At 38.6% G+C, this 22,812-nt stretch overlaps 1 protein-coding gene across 8 annotated transcripts in view; it reads right to left on the reverse strand.

The window, feature by feature from the left end:
- The window catches only part of ALG9 (ALG9 alpha-1,2-mannosyltransferase), a 98,273-nt gene that overhangs the window by 58,903 nt on the left and 16,558 nt on the right, over window positions 1–22,812 (reverse strand). For all 8 annotated transcript variants that reach the window (XM_049714093.1, XM_033434624.2, XM_004273417.4 and 5 more), the window contains 8 exons: window positions 21,891–22,026; window positions 17,801–17,888; window positions 17,512–17,617; window positions 10,032–10,154; window positions 7,169–7,323; window positions 4,505–4,634; window positions 3,361–3,508; window positions 2,075–2,204 (listed from right to left, as the gene is read on the reverse strand). In XM_049714093.1, coding sequence (XP_049570050.1) covers window positions 2,075–2,204; window positions 3,361–3,508; window positions 4,505–4,634; window positions 7,169–7,323; window positions 10,032–10,154; window positions 17,512–17,617; window positions 17,801–17,888; window positions 21,891–22,026 — 1,016 coding nt within the window. The remainder of the gene's footprint in view (window positions 1–2,074; window positions 2,205–3,360; window positions 3,509–4,504; window positions 4,635–7,168; window positions 7,324–10,031; window positions 10,155–17,511; window positions 17,618–17,800; window positions 17,889–21,890; window positions 22,027–22,812) is intronic.

Genomic DNA, 22,812 nt, shown 5'->3' on the forward strand with positions numbered 1-22,812 from the left:
ACTTTTTGATGATGGCCATTCTGACTGGTGTGAGGTGATACCTCACTGTGGTTTTGGTTGCATTTGTCTAATAATTAGCGATGCTGAGCATCTTTCCATGTGCCTGTAAGCCACTGAAGATTTTATAGCCAGCTTTCTCTCAATATCACTATCTCAACAATGATAAATATTCATCTCTCAAGTCAGAAAGCATGTATAGGCTAACTACTAGATACACAGCACTATCCTAGCCACTATGGTGAATACAAAAGAAATAAGGTGCAGTCATTCTCTCCATAGCACTCACAATCTGATAGTGAAAAATATGACATACACATCAGAAATATTTAAATAGCATAAGACAACAAAATTAAATGGCTAAATGAGTTATACAGATAAATATTTAAGGCGTTTAAAGAAGGACACTGCCCACTGTGGACTTTAATAGTTGGGAAAGGCTTCAGAGAGAAAGACTTTTGATAGTATAAGAAGGTAGACAAGGGAAGTCCAGGCACTGTCACCAAGATAAGCAAAGTCACTGGGATTGAAAAAGCAACACTGAATCTGGACAGACTGTAATAAAAATCAAGTTGGGGAGCAATAAAATTAATCCATCAAATACACCATTATCAAATTAAGAACATATGTGGGAAAAACTATGTACCAGACACTATGCTATATATGACAGACAGATATGATATCCAATCTCCTATTATTTCTTCCAAAAGTAGGTAAGGTTATTCCCACTTCACAGACAAAAACTGAAATTAATTAAACACAGATGTTAACTAATTTGCCCAATGTCATCAAAGTAGGCAACAGAGTTGGGACTAGAATTCAGGCCTACTTGACTCCAAAGTCCATGCTCTCTTTTTTTTTTACTACCCTATACTATCTCTTCCCAAATTACAGCTGTGACAACAACACTCTGAATTTATTATATCCTCCCCCTATCACAGTGTATTCTCCTACCCTTCTGATTATCCAGTGTCCCCATAGTGATCCCCTGTACATCAAAGCCTGCTCGCAGGAGAATATCTGCAGCTAAAATAAAAATGACTAGCAACAGAACATACTGCCCAGGGGTATTGTCACTGTTACAGGAATCAGAGGCTTAAGTTAGAAGGAAGCTACAGGATAAGTCACTTAGTGGAATACCTGTGTCACCTTCTCAGGGAGCCAAGCCAAGTTTGTATTTTATCATGTCCATTTTCATAGCTTATAAGCGAAAGTTCACACAGTAAGAATCTCACTCATAAACCCTGAGGGTCTCTGTGGAAGTATAACCTGCCCCAATCTGGGAGACAAAAAGCCAGCTGTGGCTGCAGGTTTGCTTTGGAAGAGAACTGAACGTCCTGATATTTCACTTTAAGTATATGACATAAGAAAATCTAAATGAAATTTATTTGACATTTAAATTGTTAAATGTTTCTTAACAGATAGGTTGCCAAAAAATGTGTTTTCTAATAATTCTACAAAATAGTCCTTTACTGTCTCTGGGAACCAGGAACATTAATCTTTATTGCTCTCACCTTTTCCACAATCAAAGATTTTACAGGTATCAAATGACAAAAGTGTCATCTTTCGAAGGAACTGAAATAAAATCCACATGGGATCTCCAAGTGCGTAAAGATGAGTGGGTAGAAGAGCACGGCCCTGACAGATATTGCTTCATGGACTCAGTGTGAGAACAGCCTTCACTGACTGTCCACTTGCTAAAACCAGAGTATACTAATAATTAGGTCAAAGGTCCACCTATAACTTGAAAGTTCCCCATGAAGCATTTTAATGGACCAAGGAGTGATAAGAGCTGCAGAATGTGTTTCAAGATGATGATTTGAATTAAACACAGGAAATTTTCCAGCCCAGTTTAGAAAATATGTTGAATTATATATTTTACATAGAAAATAAAGGAGGTCATTTGAAAATAAAAATGATACTGTTCATCCTTTCTCAACAAAAGTCGTTATATCCCTCACCCTAAAGAAATCACTTTCTAAAAAAGTCCCATTTCATCAATGCTCTATTATGTATGCCAACAGATTTTAAGGGTAGAACTCTTTTCAAAGCAGTAAAAGGAGAATAATGCCCTTACATATCTGGATGGCTCCTCTAGGTTCTGGTCATTCATGTCAGTAGGAACAATCCGGGTGGCCAGTGGTCCCTCTGCGAATGGTTTTGGTAACTGGCCTCTGAACTCTGATGGAATGAACTGAAGCTGCCAACTGTCAGAAACACAAATAAGGAGAATAAGAAAAACACAGGGGGCTCACATTGCCAAATGTACTTGAAATACACAAGCAAAAAAAAAAAATTTCATGTGAACAACATTTCACTTGGAGACAAAATGTTTCTGTTAAAACCTCAACCAGAGAGAATAGAGACAGAGGTCACAATTCAGTCCAAAATCGTTGAGAAATTTTCAACTAGAGGTCTCTCAACCCATTTCACCAACTCTTAGCAGTGAAATCTGCAATAGTGATCATACCATCAAAACAGAAACATCAAAGTTTATTGCCAATTACCTGTAATCAGAGGGACTTATCAAAATTAAAGCAAATTCATCAGGTGTGTAGAGAAAAGAGTGAAATGTAAGAACTCACTGTGGGAAAAGTACTTTGTTCCTGAGTAATCCTCAAAAGTATCTTTGGTTGTGAAACTATTTCAAATGTAAAAGGCAAATGCTAAAGTTAACGCTTAAAAAACAAGTTTTAATTAATCATTAATGACTGATACAGGATCTTTATCAATCAAAAGATACTACCACCACCTAAGCTGCTGAAGCCAGTCCCCAAATGGAGCAACATGACTCATCTTAACCTGACTTCCCTTTTCCCTAAACAGGACTCTTCTCTGTCCAAATGAAGCAAATACAAGGGAACTCAGAGCCTATGCTATCACATCCAACAACAGACAGCATCGAGGAAAGTGGTACCAAGGTCTTAGCCACAGCTTTCCCAGTGTCCATACATTGGTAGAGAACGTTCACTGCTGTTGGACGACAAACATGTCTTCTCTAAAAACACTCTAGAAACCTAGAGTCTCTAAACCACTTTTAAAAGTGGATATCAGTTCATTATAAAAATTTAAATATGGATCCTTAGGAAGAGCCACTAGCAGAAGCCCAGAGCCCAAAATGTCTTCAGACGTCCCCAGACCTCTGTGGTTAAGGGCAGTGCAGGGTGCATTACCGGACACAGCACTCATTCTACCAAACACAGGCCATGGGTGCCCAGCACAGTTCCCACAGCTCTCTGAGATGGAAAATCATTCAAAAACTTGTGAAAAATCTAAAATGAAGGAAAAATTAAGAAGACATTGCTACAGGATTGCTATTTTTACACCTTGATTTAAAACTCTGAGAATTAAAGGGCAACTTACTTATCGGGCAGAAGGAAGCTGCTGGGAAATCGATACCACTCTTTTCCTACACAGACATTAACAGGTCGGCCTTCTGGGACAGTGTGGATGGTTGGGTCTGTGGCAATTCGGTGAAATTCTGGATACAAATCAAGGGGCCCATGATACCCTGGAAGGGAGAAAGGTTTGTGAAAGCCAAAGATGAGGGAGATGAGAGTCTGACATTTAATTATAATGCGTGTTAATGTCCCACGGTGATCCATGTGAAAGGTACACCGCAACCCCAGCAGGAAGCCCACTCTACGGTGTAAAACACTTCTACAGTTAGGAAGATGATTAAAGCAGAGGCCCTATTTTTGCCAGAAATAATTTGCTTTCTTGTCCTTCTCTATACCCTTCCACCTTTTTAATTTCACGTTCTTTGAACACATTTCAATATTCTGGATCCAAATAATGATTATAAGAAAGAATATAATCATGGGACTTGAGCCCCAAATTTGCATTCTAAGTTTAAGGCTTCCTTAATTCATCCTTTAAAAGGAAAAAAAAAATTAGTAGGAATAGAGAAGACGTTTATAGTTAATCACACTAAAAGGAATTCTCAATCTTCTCTTCAATACTAAGGTACAGAAGTCACATCTCAATCTTATTATTATTATTATTTTTTTTTTTTTTTTTTTTTGCGGTACGCGGGCCTCTCACTGTTGTGGCCTCTCCCGTTGCGGAGCACAGGCTCCGGACGCACAGGCTCAGCGGCCATGGCTCAATTGGGGCCAAGTCCCCAATCTTAATATGAAGTCCATAGGTTCTCCCTGTAGAAAAGTCCTCCCCCTGCAGCTTAAGCTGAATTGTATTAAACAATTATGGGGGACTTCCCTGGTGGCGCAGTGGTTGAGAGTCCGCCTGCCGATGCAGGGGATGCAGGTTCGTGCCCTGGTCCGGGAAGATCCCACATGCCGCAGAGCGGCTGGGGCCGTGAGCCATGGCCGCTGAGCCTGCGCGTACGGAGCCTGTGCTCCGCAACGGGAGAGGCCACAACAGTGAGAGGCCCGCATACCGCAAAAAAACAAAAAAAAAAGCAAAAAAACCCGAACAATCATGGGTCAAGCAAAACCAAGGAATAGTGCCTTGTGAGTACAGGTTAAGATATTCTCAGTACATCTACCTCTGAACAGTGCCACAGAGCGAGAAAAAGATAAGAGCCCAAACAGGAAGAGTGTTCCCAACGCCAGCCAATTCGATGTCACAGTATAATGTTCCAGGCGGTATCGCTGAAACACGAAGTGGTAACATTTCTAGAAGGAAAGAAAACTTTATTGAAAAAAGAAGATACACCTTGCAAAATATACACAATCACAAGACATCATCATAAATGAGAGGAAGAAAGCAAAAAAAGAGGTTCTACCAAGGGTCTGAGCAGTAGCAAACAGTGAAGTACCCACTCCAAATTCTCACATTAAAGCAAATTCTGCTAAATTGTCTGTAGATCAGCCTAGCCAGAGGGCTTGCCAAGAATGAAATCTCACTAGCTTCATAGGAAAATCATTTGGATACTTCCCTAATGCTTAAAGTCCTAATAATTTATTTTTTTAAAATATTTAAACAAAAATGCTTTTCCTAGGTTTTTTTGATATATGAAGTATCTCAATCTATTCTGATATAACTAGTTATTAACCTTCACTTTCCTTACTAACAAGTTTTCATCTAAGTTTTTAGCAACAACAAAATGTCTCATGACCAAACAAAAAGAAAAAAGAATTCCTCACATAGAATATTAGGAAAATTCTGTTAATTATCTGCTAAACTACTTCACAAACTAGATGAATATCATTAACAATATACACACCTGCATGAGTTCTGCAGCCTTTGAACACCTTCCCATGAGATTTCTGTCCTCCCTTCTTTCCCTCCTAGACTAGAAACTACTTTTGGAAAGCAATTTTGCAATACATAACAAGTGCCATAAATATGTTTGGATCCCTTTCATGTTTTCTGGAATCTCTCCTAAGCAAACAATCCAAATACCTAAACAAAGGTATTTACCCTAGCATTATTTATAATACTGAAATAAGTGAGCAATCTAAACTTTAACATAAATTATATCTAATCATTATATATAACCAATTCAGTATATTATATATTACATAATAATGTTGTATATTATATCCACCTTAGAATATTATATTGCTATTAAAATGATAGGTACAGATACAGCAATATAGAGAATGTTATAATTATATTAAGAGGGATGTAAAGTTACATGAACCTTAGATTACAATCAAAATAGATTGTTATATGATCGGCAAAAATGCTAGAAGGAGATTTTGTTAGGGTAGTAGGACTGATTTAGAAAGTGGTAAAAGAAAAATTACCTGCGATAAAGTTCAGTTACTTTTATAATTAAAATTATGTTTTAAAACTATCAGCCTAATATGGATGAGCTTTAAAAATATTATGCTAGGACTTCCCGGTGGCACAGTGGTTAAGAATCCGCCGGCCAATGCAGGGGACACGGATTCGAGCCCTGGTCCAGGAAGATCCCACATGCCGCAGAGCAACTAAGCCGGTGCACCACAACTACTGAGCGTGCACTCTAGAGCTCGCCTGCCACAACTACTGAAGCCCGCACACCTAGAGCTGGTCCTCTGCAACAAGAGAAGCCACCGCAATGAGAAGCCCAGGCACCGCAACGGAGAGTAGCCCCCTGCTCGCCACACCTAGAGAAAGCCCACGCACAGCAACGAAGACCCAACACAGCCAAAAATAAATAAATAAAATAAATTTATTTTAAAAAATAAAAACATTATGCTAAATGAAAGAAGTCACAAAAGACCACATATTTTATGATTTCATTTATATGAAATGTCCAGAATAGGCAAATCTATAGAGATACAAAGTAGATTTGATTAGCTGTTGCTTACGGCTGAGGAGATATGGGAGGGGGGTTACGACAGCTAAAGGGTACAGGGTTTTTGAGGTGATAAAAATGTTCTAAAATTGACTGCAGTGAGGCTTACATAGATCTGTGAATAGCCTAAAAAAGACTGTATCATACACTTTAAATGGGTAAATTCTATGGTTTGTGAATTACATCTTAACATAAATCTGTTAAGAAAAACACTATCACCCTAATTATTCTTCTTCTGCTAACTGCAAATGGTAGCAGAGGTTAAAAAAAAAAAACAGAGTCTGGCGCTTCTGAAGCCATAATTACAGAGATATTCAAGATTAGTTCTGACAGGGAATTGACCTGGACAGGTTTTTAAGCCAGGATTACAAAGTGTCCCACATTGCTAACTGCCTGATGTAATCCCAAACACTTGAGCCAGTTTCATTCAGGTCTTGTAATGGAAGAGTACACATTCCATTAGCTCTGCTGTGGTTCCACCGTTCTGTGCTAGGCCCATTCAGTGACTTAAAAAAATTCCTTTCATAGCAATTGGATTCTTATTGGCAACAGAGACAAATTAACACAAATTAAATTAAATAACAAATTAAAATAAAAAATTAAAATTTGTTTTAAATATTGTTTAAAAAATATTGTTTAAAAAATATGTTTTAAATTAAATAACAAATTAAAATAACAAATTAAATTAAATAATAATAAATTAAATAAATAACACAAATTAACACTGCAAATATGTAATCAGCAAATAAGAGTCAAAGCAACATTTAAGCAATCAATACATAAAGCTTTATAATATCTGTATCAGGTGTAATGTACAGATAAAATATCTTAGGTGGAAGCATTCTGTAATTTGCCTATAAGCTTTATGAATGATTTAAAGTGAAACAGAATGAAGCAGATATACATTTCCCTGAAACTCACCTGAAGTGCAGAAAGGGCCACAGCACCACAGAGACATACAAGTGGATATACAGGGAAAAGAAATCTCTCCTCTTTGTGAGGCTGGATGAAGAAAATTATAAACCAAATATACATTGGAGCCAAGGTAAGCCAATATGGGTGGCCTAAATTCTGAACTGTAAGACAGAAAAATATCCACCTTTCACCATGTTAGAACAAAACAGCATGTTTAGTTTCAATGTTCTCTTGACCTCAAACTGGGATGTATACCCTAGGGCACCCAATAAAATGTTTCAATCCTTGTATTCACACTTTCTCTAATATAATAAAGGAGTCAAGTAGAAAGAGGTATATACTCCTTAGCCCTCCCAAGAGGTCCAACATTTAAAGGGAGGCACAATACTGGATTTAGCTAGAACAGGTGAATGCGTAATAGAGCTTAATAGTTTCTACACTGGATGAAGAAAAAAACAGATTTCTCTTCCTAGTGAGTCCTGCCACTAAGACTAAAAGTCCCTGAGATCAACCAAAAGCATAACATAAATTCATTTCTTGGATTTTAATTCCTATGCTCTGTTTACTGCATTAATCTTACTTATACACCAAATGGCTATAGATCAAAGAAAAGGAAAAAAGTAGGATTCTCAAACCCATCACTGGTTTTCCTCAAGCTACAAATGACAGAGTTTGTTTCAAAGCAAATATAAAAACACTCTTAAAGGAAGTTTACTGATCAAGTTTTTCTCTCCTGTTCTGCAGTACCCATCCACTCTGTATCACAAAATTAAAGCCAAGGTGTACTTAAAAGCATGTGAAAGAATTAAAGGAATTTAATGAAAACTAAGACCTAAGCACCTACTGGAAGGTTCCTGTGGTTAGGTACATGAACACTGAGTGATAAACCTGCAACCTACAGTGAAGGCATCCCCTGCTGTGCTTATACTAGTGACAACAAGCAGTGCGCAGGAATCACTAGCCTAGGGTAGATAGATAGCGCCCCCTGGTGTCCATTATGTCTACACTGAGCAAATTTAGATAAAAAGATCAGGGTTGTCATCAAAGCCCAACTTAGCAATGTTTAACTGTGCTCTGTAGTTATCCGTGCTTTTGCAGAAACTCTTTAGGAATAAAAATTCTTGAACTGCAATAACGACCTTATCTTTTAAACTTTTCACTCTAAGATTTTATCATGAGATTTTAGGTTATAATTTAGGACTTATACCTTTCCAGGAGGTATTTTAGGTTGGAATTTTCTTCATCATAAGAAAAAATCTGTCTTCTATAAGTAAACAATCTCTTCCTCTTCTGTATCTTAAAAGCTAACGAATACATTTTAAACATATGGCCTAAAATTTTGAAATGTCCTCTATAAAATGTACAAAATTATAACCAGTTGTACTACATGATGAGATAATGGGTAATTTCTTTCCTGCCTCTTTATATTTTTCTACTTTTTTTTATTATTTTTATTTCTTAATGTTTCCTCTTTTGAAAAAGATTGTTTCCATTATAAAATACAAAAAAAAAATAAAGAAAAAAACAGAAGAAAAGTACTAAAAAAGTATTTTAAAAAGTATAAAGGAAAGCCCCTAGGTAACCTAAGGATGGGGACTAGTTACTAGGTGGACATGTGGATACATTACACACTTTTAAACCAAAATTGGATTCGTACTTTAGAGAACAGCTTAATATACTATTTTTATTTTATTTTTACTGTTTTTATACTTACATCACAAGCATTTCCAAATTTTCCACAAGCATAAATATTTTTATAGTCAGGGAAAAAGTTACTTTTCAAAAAAAAAAGAAAAAATGATCCTTAAGAAATACAAGGAATGGAGGAATACATTAATACCTCGAGGGGACAAACAGCTGAATCCAAATGTGGGACACTATGCAAGATGAATGACCTGGTTTCTTTAGAAATCTCCAGGAGGAAAAAGGTGAGAGGGGGAACCTCTAAAAAAGCTTATGAAACATAACACCACGTTCACTATATGACTCTTGTTTAGATCCTGCTTTAAACAAACAAACTATAAAGAACTATAAAAACTATAAAAAGCTATTTTTCAGACAATGTAGGAATCTAAATATTACCTGGGTATTAGATGATATTAAGAAATTACTGTTAATTTTGTTAGGATAATGGCATCACGGTTATGTTACAACGAAAGTCCTAAAACAAAACAAAAGTGACTCTGAAGGCTGCTTTCATATTCTATGAACACAGTGAAGTCTTTATAAACCATTAATAGTAGAAAAGCAGAATGGGGAATGGTACTGAGGGATCATATGGCATCCAAATCAGACTAAAAAGTCTGAAGTTAAATCTCCTTCCAAAGCTCAGATGCATTTCTGCTCAGATCTGTCTTCCATAAAAGAAACTATGGGCACTACATATCCAGAGCCATGACAACCTGAGAAAACACTGGCTGTGCAATACAGAATCAGAACAAGCATCAAATGTGGGGGAACCTCTATATGGTTTAGTTCTCAAATTTTTGGTTGAATTTCCCAGAGAATGTTTGCCTCTAGCATTGATTATCTTAAGCAATCTTGCATGCCAACACACAGTTCTTTAAAAAACAGAAGACTCATATAGATAGGCTTATCTCCCAAGATTTTATAAATGTTTCTGCCTCCCCAGGTGGTTCTGTAAATCATACCGACTCCTCACTTGCAATTATTAACCAAACTTTCACACAGGTTAACAACATAAGTTAAATAATCTACGAACACAAATGGAAAATGCAATAAACCAACCATTTCCATAGGAAGAAAATGGAGAATAAAGTAAGTAGATTCTTTTTCACTTCTTGGTACCCATTGTTACTTCTCTTCCCTCCCACGCCCCACCAAGTCCATCATCCGTTATGCCACTCACCATGAAATCTCTGCAGTAGGTATTCCATAAGAGAAGTCAGTGGTAAGACCAGGAGAGCCAAAGCAAAGACTACATTGAAATTCAGAAATCCATTAATTAAATAGAAATACCAGGGCTCTGTACCTGAGGGAGATAATGAGATAAGAAATCATTAGTGGATGCCTCCAATACCTATTACAACGCTTGACTCATACTGTTTTTTGTTCAAGTAATGTTGATGATCCAGTGCCTCATGTGTGTGAGAGTCCACAAGCCGCCCCCCTCTTAGAAATCAGGTTTCAAATATTTAGCTGTATTTTCTATCATGACCACTATACCTAGCCCAAACGGAACTAATACTTTTCAGAACCACCAAATAACATAAATAGCTTAGTGGTGACACTATGATTTATAATAAGAAGTATTTATTTGGTCTTCACCCCCATTCCTAGTAAAAAGCTCCTAAAATTACCCTTGTAATTTGCGAAGTGGTGAGAGTAATAAAGGTGTCTTTTGTTCTGTTAATGAGGGAGCTTCAGGAAAGCCCCAGGTAACCTAAGGATGAGGACTAGTTGCTAGGGGAACCAATCGAGTGACTGGAGGGTTGGAACTTTCAGTCCTGTCCTCCCCTTCTCTGGGGAGGGGAGAGGGGCTGGCAACAGGGTTTCATCAACAATGGCCAATGATTCAAGCAATGGTACTTATGTAATGAGGCCTCCATAAAAACCCAAAAGGACAGTCAGTGTTCAGAGAGCTTCTGGGTTGGTGAACAGGCAGAGGAGCCCACGGGGCTGTGGCACACCCAGAGAGCACGGCAGTGCCACGTTATCTTCCCAAACACCCTGCCCTACACATCTCTTCCACCTGGCTTGTATCCTTTATAATAAACTGGTAAACACAAGTAAATGTTTCTCTGAGTTCTGGGAGCCACTCTGGCAAATCGATTGAACCTGAGGTGGGGGTTGCAAGGACAACTAATCTACAGCTGGTCAGTCAGAAGCCCAGGTGACAACCTGGACTTTGAATTGGCACGTGAAGTAGGGGCACAGGGGTTGGGGGAGGGTGGGCGTGGTGGGTTGCAGTCTTGCAGGGCTGAGTTATTAGGGCCTTTCCCATTTCCTTCCTACCTGTTTCTCCTAGTTACATTCTAGCATCCTTCCCCTTGATACACTCAACCACTATTTGATAGTGTGTATACAGGTCCCCTGTGTTCCGTAAAAAGCAACAACTTGTTTTCCTTAGGAAAACCATGTTCAGAGACCCAAACCCTGCTCGGAAGTTTTGGGGATTCAGAATGAAACAAAATGACTGAAAACACAAGCCTTACTCACACAAGTTTTGATTCTTTAACTCAAAATCCTTAAACCCAAATGATGAGAAAAAGCCCCCCTCTGCACATTTAGCAGGTTTTTCATCTGCTCTTCCCCTCCATGTGATTACTTCAATCAGGCAGTGAATGACACATGCGGGTTTTAATCACTGTGTGTTGTGACACCCGCGTTGCACCACAGCAATTTACTGCAATCAGCATTGCTTAAAAGGGTAATCAGAAGGCAGAGAAATAGGCAGAAAAGCCTGACATTTTTGCAGCTTGCACAGCAAAATAAGATTAGAAACCAAACCCTTAATGCTAGAAACATCTAAGGGAGGAGGAAGAAGAAGAGGGGGACCCTAAGGAAGGACTCAAATTCAATCGTGGGTCACCTTTTGGGAAAGCTCTCTCCTTCCTGTCTAAATACAATGACAGGGACTGTTCAGGAACAGAGATTTTGTCCCAGGCCAAGCTCATTAGAGACATTTATATCTTGTATTCTCTACAAATAACCTTTTGGGTTATAGAAAACTGATGGATGGTTTTATTTTCAAAACAGAAATACACGTCTTCTCTGGATTTTAATTTCTATTTAACAACACATTTCCTAAACTGAGTTCTTTAGACGTCCAGTTTCCAGAGAAGTAAGTTTTTGCACAATCCTCTCCTGACTGCCAGCGTGGTGGCAGTGCTGTCAACCTTGACCCACCTTTTTCTTTACAAAATTCTGGAAATCTGACCCTGAGAAGAAAAACCAGAGTGACTAGAGGAAAGGAGATCACCTTCCACATCATCTACTACAGGTGCTAAACATCAAAAGAAAAAAGCCTCTTTCTCTTTGATCTTTGCAAATATACGTTTTTTTCAGGAAAGCTCTTTAGTCTTTTTGTCTTTACCACAACTTACTATGCCCTCCTGTTAGGGGTATCTTTTTACCAAGGTACACTGTACTCTGAGATGTGGAACCAAAAGCATTAAGTTGGTAAACTCAATTATTTTTATGTGTTAGGAGCTCATAGATCAAGTTCACAGTTAGGCTGTGAACATTTCGTAAGACTGTTACTTCCCTGAAGGATGGGGTAAAAATCGGGGGATAAGTCAAGATTTGGGAAGGTTCAAGTTGACAACAGTCTCAAAAACAAGAGCAAAAGGGGACAAAAATAGTGAATTCTGTTAGCCAGTGTCCTCCCCTACTTGATGAGGCATCTGCCTTCAAAGAGTAAAAACTTTTATCTCTTTCCAGGGAGATATTCAGCGCTGCTCTCAGAAAATATCAAAGCTGAACTATGTAGAAAAAAATGTGTCAGAATGACAAGCTAAGCATTTAACTGGTGCAAAATGAAAGGTGAAAGGAAGCTGGAAGCAGGGTCTTTGCAGGGAGTGACTCACCTATCTCCCTCTTTATGGAAAGTGCCTCAATTCCTTTCATTCAAACGAGCTAAAGGGAGCTTTGCAAGAGGCTAAAAGAAGAGGGGATAATGTTTATTGTTCCACAGATTGAATGGAATCTGGAATCTTTTATAGGCCTACAATTTTATAGAACTCCAGGAACTAAATTATAGTAAATCATCCTTATAAATGTCAAATTTGCACCACCAAGAAGAAAAAGCCACTAAGGTTCAACAGAAATGATTAACAAAAGAGGGAAGGCTCTGGAACAGCTGTGGCTGGCAGGTGACCCTGAGCACTCCCCAAAAGACTCCTCTGGGGCTTCATCCTCTGCCGCTGCAGGAATGGAAAACTGTGGGCCTTTTGATAGAGGACACCAGCGCCTACCTTCTGAAATCTCCTGTCCTGTGACCTGACAGATTTGATAAAACACACAAACAGGCAGGGATCACATCCTAGGCCACCAAGTGGCATCCTTGAGCAGACCCACTGTTATTTTTGAGGGGAGAGCATTTCTTACACCTGTCCTCCCACACCTTCTCCGGGCCTGTGTCCTGCTCATCAGACAGCAGCACTGCTCTTCACTCACACACAAAAATACTTAACCTCAACATCTGAGGACTTGAAATGTTACAAGGGAAAGAGGCAAAATCAGTGCCAAGCCCAGTCACTTTCCTTTTTGCAACACTAAATTTCACCTCTTGATCTCTGACCCTATAGAGATGTTTCCCCTACAACTTTGCAACTTTATGTCTACACTACTCTAAATTTCCTAAATGCCAAGTATTCTTTACCTCATCCAAGTAATAGTTGTGAAAACTATTTCTTTCCCCTGGCTTCAAAAGTCAAGAGTCAGCCCAGGTCTGGAATGTGTCATTAATATATGTTATCTGGCCAAGAAAGTATAGAAAGGTCCCTTTGAAAACCAGAAACAACGGAGAGAATAAATATTTACAGATCGTCCTCGACTTATGATGGAGTTAAGTCCTGATAAACCCATCATAAACTGAAAATATCGTAAGTCAAAAATGCATTTAATACACCTAACCTACCGAACATCACAGCTTAGCCTAGCCTACCTCAAACATGCTCAGAACACTTACATTAGCCTACAGTTGGGCAAAATCACCTTACACCAAGCCTATTTAATAACACAATGTTGACTGTCTTATGTAATTTATGGACTACTGTACTGAAAGTGAAAACAGAATGGTTGCTGGTAAAGAATGGCTGTAAGAGTTTCCATTGTTCACCCTCATGATGGAGTGGCTGACTGGGAGGTATGGCTTGCTGCCACTGTCCAGCATCACGAGAGATATCATACCGCCTATTGGAAAAAGATCCAAGTTCAAAATTCGAAGTATGGTTTCTACTGAACGTGTATTGCTTTCGCACCATCATAAAGTCAAAAAAAATTCTAAGTTGAACCATCATAAGTTGGGGACCATTATTACAATCACAATGGAGAGACTGAAATTATCTTGCTCATGCCTGTGTAGTTCCTACCTAAAATTCAGCTAATGCTGTAAAACTACTTTAAGTTTTTAAAAAAGAACTCAATATTCAATCTTTTTGTCTCAGCAGTCCCTACACTTGAAATTCTATTTTTCTACAATGTACCCGCATGGTGCCTACCTGGCAAACTCCTTCTCTTCCTTCCAGGCTCAGCTCAAAGATCACTACCTCTAAGAAGTCTTTCCTGATACTATCAGATGAACTTGCTCCTTTGATTCCCTATCTTTCCACTGTAGCACATAACAGATTGGACTGTAATTATCTATTCATGTGTCTGCAGCCTTATTAGACAGTAAATTCTATGAGGACACATGATAAATGCTCAAAAGCAATTGATTCAATGTTTCTTTAGCTGAAGTCATTTATCCATTCATTCAAGAAGTATTTATAGGCTTATTATGTTCTTATATGTAAGAGACAACACTAGATGTATGCAAAAACTATCAGCACAACGCATTTTAAATTTTCAGATAAAAAACTATGTGCCTGGGCTTCCCTGGTGGCGCAGTGGTTGAGAATCTGCCTGCTAATGCAGGGGACACGGGTTCGAGCCCTGGTCTGGGAGGATCCCACATGCCGTGGAGCAACTAGGCCCGTGAGCCACAACTACTGAGCCTGCGCGTCTGGAGCCTGTGCTCCGCAACGAGAGAGGCCACAACAGTGAGAGGCCCGCGCACCGCGATGAAGAGTGGCCCCCACTTGCCACAACCAGAGAAAGCCCTCACACAGAAACGAAGACCCAACACAGCAAAAATAAATTAATTAATTAATAAACTCCTACCCCCAACATCTTCTTTAAAAAAAAAAAAAAAAAACTATGTGCCTACCATAGCTAACAAAGCACTTTAAGCAGGGGACTCTTAGAAAATAGTCAAAATAATGCCAAAAAGTGCCAAACAAGTGAAAGAGTTTCCATGACAAAAAACAGGCTGTCTGACAACTGTACAGCATGTAAGTCTTTGATATTTACTGAATGGACTCAACAATTACAATAAAATTAGCTGACAATGGTAAAGTACTACTTTCACCTCTATTGTTCTTAATTTGTATCTAGTTCTAGGACATAATAGTGATCAGAGCACTTATGTAATCTGATAGGTACTCCAGAATTTGTTCATTCATTCATTCATAAGAAATCTTTACTGAAGACCTAGTATACACAAAGACTACCTACTCCTAAAATGGAAGAAACATTCTCTGTAAGTCTGCTAAAGCAAAATGGAGTTAACATGGAAATCAGACACCCCTGAAAATTTGTCAAAGATGAGGGAAAAGCACAAAAATTCTACCATCAAGGAACAACCCCCTAAAGTCTGGCTGACTACAGCCCCGCAATCAGTCCTGTTGATACCCAGTACAACAATTTTCTATCTGTCCCAACAAAGCTTTTTCTGTCACTAGGAAAGTGATCAGCTCCTGCACATCCAAAATAGCAAAATCTGAACTGAAGCTAACCTAGGTTCACTAAAGCTGGCAGAACAGAGACCCAAGGACTCTTCCCCATAAAACACTGGCTGAAATGAACAGCAGATGCCAACATGCAGAGAAAGACTGGCCACTGCTCCGCTGGATCCTAAAACCTACCCACTGTTAAGCTAGAAACATAAACTTAGGTCAGAATTTACTCTTTCTTTCCTATTCTCCCTACCAACCTGCTTATCTCTAGATGTAAAATCCTCATCAATCTAGAGGACTATAAAAATTATGAAACTTTCATATACTCTCACACAAAGTTTTATTTATAAATAAGCAGTCAGAATATCAATATGTAATAACCCATTTAAAAGGTGGAGAAGCCAACTTTTCAAAATTTAACTCAAATTAACACAATTTATTCACCTATATATAATGTATATTATGTTTCCAATAGGTTCCATGTAAATCAATTTCTAATATGCAATCTGGATGTAGGAGGACAGTCCCCCTTCTATTGTCCTGTAGAATCAACTGAAGTTTTACAAGTAAACTAAAACAATGGGCAATTAAAAACACGCAACTCTCCCTAGATAAAGGGAGACATCTAGAGGCAAAAGCTTAAAATTGGGGCTTTTTCTCATAGTCTCAGCGATCTTGGAGCCACATAAAAGAGCCTTTTAAAATTCCTTCACTTAGCAATTATTCTCTAACTATGCAGTTTGTGGATTCAATTCACTGAACAAAACACTTTATTTTTAACCTATTACCCGCCATCTAAAATGACAACATTCCCCAAATCCCAGGAGGCCCAATTAAATCTCATTTATATGCTTACTTTAATTCTCCTCAGTCGATCTGTTGGTTCTATTGGCAAAGTGGCACAGAAAAATGATGGGCGTGGGTGAAATTAAGAGACACAGAAATAATATTAACCTGCTTCATAGCAGAGCCCAAGACAGTCACATATACGGAATGCTCTAAGACCTTCAAAGATTAAGGCAGAAGAAACTATACTTATTTAATGAGAAAGTGTCTCATAAAATGTTTACTGACTTGGCTGATCTCATTAGAAAGATGTCTAGCTTATCCCTCTGTAGTGGTCACTAACTCAAATGCCCTCAGGGGACAAAAAAACCAAAAAAACAAACCAAAAAAAACCCAAAACAAGCTCAATGGTTGGCTGGGAAAAAAAAAAAGGGGGGAGGGATGGAGATGGATGGAAATTGGAGAACCAACCCCAGACTAAAGGCATTCCCTTTTTTCCCCTCTTAATCCTAAACTGGCCAAACTATCCACCCTCTCATGCTGACCTCACCCCCATTTGCTACACTTTGTCTACAGATTTTCTAAACTTTCTCCCCTAATGCATAATACTAAAGTAAAACAAATTAAAAAAAGAAAAAGTAACTCCAAATGTTATACCAAATGTATAGAAAATCTCTGGAGGAATATTTTCCAAGGTGTTAACAATAGCTATCTGGAGATGATAGGATTATGAATGTTTTAATTTTCTTATTTTTGTTATCATATTGATTTTCTAATGAGAAGAGAAAAAAGTAACTTAATTTTAAACGAGTAGCATCAAAACCCAAGGCATACCCAACAGAGTCCTCACTACTCTGAAACTGAGAATAAGAGGCAGCAGGACTAACAGAAAGCCAGATCTGAACATTACATTAATCAAGGAAAAATATTTAGTGGCTATATATCATCACTGTGCTATGTTCAAATGTCATTTATTTTTAAATAAGAAAATATTACCAGCAAAGAAAGGCTATATTTGATAAAATGTGGCAGCTGAATTAAAATTTCAAAGTTGAGGCAAATTAAGCTATCCCCTAACTCTTCCCTAATTTCATAAGGCCTTACCATAAAGATCAGGTCCATGAGGAGTAAAGACATTATACAAAACAATGTTCAGTGGTGCAATCACCAACTTCCCGTAATAGTAGCTGTCAATGACCACCACAGGCACCTAAAAGAGAGCAGAAAATACATAGCAATTGCAGAGTTTTGCTCTGGAAACATTCTCACAATGCTAATAGGATAAACTTTAGAATGAAAAACAGAATCAATTCCTAATGTTCTCTTTTCCATCCACATCAGAAGTTGCTTTCATTACAACTTTAGAACAAAACAAGATAAAAAGAAAACTCACCAGAAAGATCATTAGGGCAACCAGTGACCAATGAAAGAAACTCTTCCATCTGTGCTTCATGACCAGCAAATCAAAGGCAATAGGTAAACTATTTAACAGAGAGATAGAAAGTGGGGAGTTAAATACTTAGAATAGAAACTGAAACAGGTCAGATTTACACACACCTCATGCTGAACTGAGAATAAAATGTCTCTAGCAATTACAGTGAGGGAAGAAAGCTGGTACATGAAAGGATGTCTTCTCAAAAATAAAAAATGTGATCTCTTCACAGGACTCATCAGAGTGAGATGCATCCCACAATGCACAAGAAATATAAATATTCGTATTCGGAATGAGCTCCATTTTACACGTATTTATGTGTAATGGACATTTAAAATATATTAATTGTAAGTAAATGTACCCTATTGCCCTACTCCCACCCTGCCAAATAAATAAATACTGATTTCTCCCTTCCACGATGTATTAAGATTTTAGTAATAAAATAATATTACAAACTTTCACTTCAATTCTGATATATCCCTTTCCAATATGTAATATTGCTCCAAAATGTAATATGTAATATTTGTTCTTCTTCCTTTCACTTAAATTCCTCAAGCAAGTATCAACAGCATATGTGTGTTGTCTTCACTATTTCTTCCTTAAGGCCTAACATCAAGCTATTAAGACTGATCTAAGGTACCAGGAATCTCCTGTCCGCCAAACCCAGTATGTTTCCACAAGCTTCATCTCCCTTTGTCTTTCTGTTGCACTTGACACAAAGCATCTGCTCCTTCCTCTTTAGACTCCCTGGCTCAGATGTTCTTTTCTGGGGGCTTCCCTAGTGCTCCTTTCTAGGCTTCTTTTTCCCTGCCTCATGGTGTGCCCTACCATGGTCCTAGCTCCCAAAAGCAAGGTTGTACTTTTCTCTATATATACTCATTTTCTCGGGTGCTTCAACTCCTCTTGCATGAACAATCACCTTCATATCCATGACTTCCTAATCTAGGACACTAGTCAGAGCCCTTACCTGTGCTCCAGTCACAAAGAATTCCATCCCACACCAATCTATTTACTTACACAGAATCTACCCAATGTCAATTACAGGCTCTGCTCCTGCCTCTTCCATAAAGTCTTTACGTTTATACGGCACTATCATCTCTATCATCTCTTTGGCAATGTCATGTGAACATCTCTTCTAAGATTTGAAATTCCACATTCTATTACCTAAATATTGCATTAACATTCTGTGTTTTTATTTTTTTCTCCCCAACTAGTTACATTTCCATAGCACCTGCATTTCTCCTTTGATAAGTCAATAAATGATAGTACATTGCTAACTGACTGATTAACTGTGATCCTGAAATCATTTATCTAAAGGCAGACTAATCAAAATGCGCCAACTCAGAGGTATTTGGGGAACTCATGAAGTTCAATGTAAACCCAGTAGAGAGTAAAAGGAATGCAGAAACTGACAAAAGGAGGATGGAAAAGTAAAAAGGAGGGAAGAACAAGGCTTTGTGAGTCACATTAAAGTTTGGACCCCGTAGAGCAGGGGTTGGCAAACTTTTTATTTAAAGGATCCAATAGCAAACACTTTAGGCTTTGCAGGCCCCATATGGTCTCTGTTGCATATTCATGTGTGTGTGTGTGTTGTTTTTTAACAGCCCTTTAAAAATGTAAAAATTTCTTAGTTCTTAGGCTATACAAAACAGGCCAGCTGGATGTGTGACCCACAGGCTACAGAATGCCAACCTCTGTGACACAGAGCAATGGGGAAGCTATTACAAAGACAAAACAGAGTGATAAAATCATATTTGCATTTTAGGAAGATAACTCTAGTTTGAGCGTGGAGAGCAGATTTATAAGGATCAAGACTAGAGATGGGAAGATCATTTATAAGCCTACGTAAAAGAACAGAGAGAGGTGAAGAAAAGTAGATTCAAAAGATATTCAGGGGCTTCCCTGGTGGCGCAGTGGTTGAGGGTCCACATGCCGATGCAGGGGACATGGGTTCGTGCCCCGGTCCCGGAGGACCCCGCATGCCGTGGAGCGGCTGGGCCCGAGAGCCATGGCCGCTGGGCCTGCGCGTCCGGAGCCTGTGCTCCACAACGGGAGAGGCTGCAGCGGTGAGAGGCCCGCGTACCGCAAAAAAAAAAAAAAAAAAAGATATTCAAGAAGTACAAGAAATTAATAAGACATGAGAAAGAGAAAACAGTCACAGATAATTTTCAGGTCCTGGCTCAGCACAGACGGTGGTACCATTTCTGGGCTAGAAACAAAGGTAAAGGACAGATTTGGAGGGAAGATAATGAGTTCAGTCTGTAAATGTTTAGCTATATAAATGGAGATATCCAATAGGCAGCTAGGTATACATGAGTGAAGCTTAAGAGATGACTGGACTATATAAAGATATGGGACTCATCAAGATGATGGAGAGAGCAGAAAGTACAGAAGAGGCTCTTACACAAAATCTTGAGAAATATAATTAATTTGAGAATGATGTGCAGAATAGAAGATTGGAGGTGGGGAAACCAGCCTTTAAAATCCACTTAAGAAAATTTTAAATGCCTATTCTGATTTAGTAACTCCCTTATAAAAATGTATCCCATAGATAAATTTCCACAAGTGTATAGACATATGTACAAAAATGTTCACTGAAGCATTGGGTATAACAGCAAAAAAACTGAAAACCAAATGCCTACCAATAAAACAATGGTTAAATAAATTATGGACAGCCATATAATAATGGAATGTTATGCAACCGATACAAAGGACGATATAAATCTATGTACAGAAGATATACATATGTATAGGATAATTCAGTTTGTTTTAAGAATTTAAGTATGTATGTATAAACGTGTATGTGTGCATTTATTCATGTAAGGATAATTTCTGGAAAGATATGTACAAAACTATCAGCAGTGACTAACTGTGAAGACTGGGTTAGGGGAGAAAAGGACTAAGAATTCTTTTTACCTCATACAATCTGGTACTTTTTTAAAATAATAAAGATATACTACTATGATAATAACCTTAACACAAACTAACATATTTTTCTAAATAACTAGTGGTACAGGCAAGAAATTAAGGCAGCACAAACTAGAGAAGTTGTGAAAACAAAAAGTACAAAAGGAATGAGAGGTACTATGGAACTTGGGAAAAAAAAAGATGCTGCAGGCAGGAAAGAAGAAGGACTGAAAGGAAACTCAGATAACAAGCCTGGGTGACTGGGAAAATGCACAGCACAGGGTGGTACAGCGTGGAAAAAACATCAGCTGTTACAGCCAGAAGGCCTGGATCCAAAGCAAACATAACCTTAAAGGCAAATTACTCAAAACCTCTCGAAGTCCACTTTCTCATTTATATAAAGCACTAATAATTGGAGACTTCCCTGATGGCACAGTGGTTAAGAATCTGCCTGCCATTGCAGGGGACACGGGTTCGTTCCCTGGTCCAGGAAGATCTCATATGCCACGGAGCAACTAAGCCTGTGCACCACAACTACTGAGCCTGCACTCTAGAGCCCACGAGCCACAACTACTGAACCCATGCACCACAACTACTGAAGCCCATGTGCCCTAGAGCCCACACACCACAACTACTGAGCCCATGCACCACAACTACTGGAGCTCGCATGCCCTAGAGCCCACGCACCACAACTACTGAGCCCGCGTGCTACAACTACTGCAGCCCACGCACCTAGAGCCCATGCTCTGCAACACGAAAGCCACTGCAATGAGAAGCCTGCGCACCACAACAAAGAGTAGCCCCTGCTTGCTGCAACTAGAGAAAGCCCACACGCAGCAATGGAGACCCACCAAAAAAAAAACAAGCACTAATAATTGTATTTGTCTTGCAGAGTAGGTTTAGGAATAAAGTTCATAAAGGGTTTAGCTGTGCACAGGATACAGCAGATGCTTAACAGTCACTTTCTTATTAGAATTAATCATAACAATAAGTACTAAGAGAAATATTCTTCCAATTCCCAGAATCTTTGAATAATTAATTTCTATAACTTTAGGTCCTACCCAAAGAATATGGAGATAACCTAACATTAGGATTGACTATATATTCAGTGATACATGGAAGATGAATCAGGTTAGTTTCTTACCCAAGAGCTGCACTGAATGGCCAGCCTAAGATAGCCCCAGCTGCTACTCCAAGCACAGCAAAGGAAGTTTTGTCCATATACCAGCCAGTCATGGCTATCAATGTAGTGTACATACAGAAGCTGCTAGGAAGGAATGCTGCAAGACAAAAGAAATGAAAAAAAACAGGGGAAAGGGACAAGAGATTGAGATTTATGAGTTATCAGTTATTAAAACTATAGCTGCACTGCAATATGTCAATAACCAGGAACATACTTTGAGCAATGCTATATTAGAAATGAGGAGTAAAGTGATACTCGTTAAAAAACAAAGTTCAATGATTTTATTTTCTCTCTCCTGTTTTTTATGTACCAACACATCACCCAATTATACAATGCCAACCATGCCATTTATCTCCTGGCCTGTACCCCAAGTCTAAAACTTACAGGATTCCAGGTTCCCCAGAGGTACCTCCAGGTTACATTTCCAGACAGGAAGTATGCTTCAAGAAATTTAGAGCCATTGCTAACAATCTGTTTCTGAAGAAGTTTATCCTCTGATAGTCTTCTGAGACTGTCCTATTAGCAACCTGTACCCCATAGGAATTCTCAGAAGCCTTCTCAAGGAACAAATACGTTCGATGGCAGCACTGCTTTGCATCCTTCATACACTGACATAGATAGCTTGGCCTTTAGATGTCCCCCTAATTACTTCCATCAAGGTAACTTTCTTGTTGCATACAGCAGAGGACTGACCACCTTCAGGGTCTCTGCAACAGTAACATTTCATCAAAATGTTTCTAACAACTCTACAAAAAATGCAGATCTGCCTCTCCCTGCTGTTTAAGTGCTTCACCTAGCACTAGAAAAATCAATACCAACTCCAACAGGGACCACAATGAACAGGCAGTATGATTTGAGAAACTCAGCAAAGGGTTCAGAGGCT

Source organism: Orcinus orca, chromosome 8, assembly GCF_937001465.1.
Source record: "Orcinus orca chromosome 8, mOrcOrc1.1, whole genome shotgun sequence".
Taxonomy (NCBI): domain Eukaryota; kingdom Metazoa; phylum Chordata; class Mammalia; order Artiodactyla; family Delphinidae; genus Orcinus; species Orcinus orca.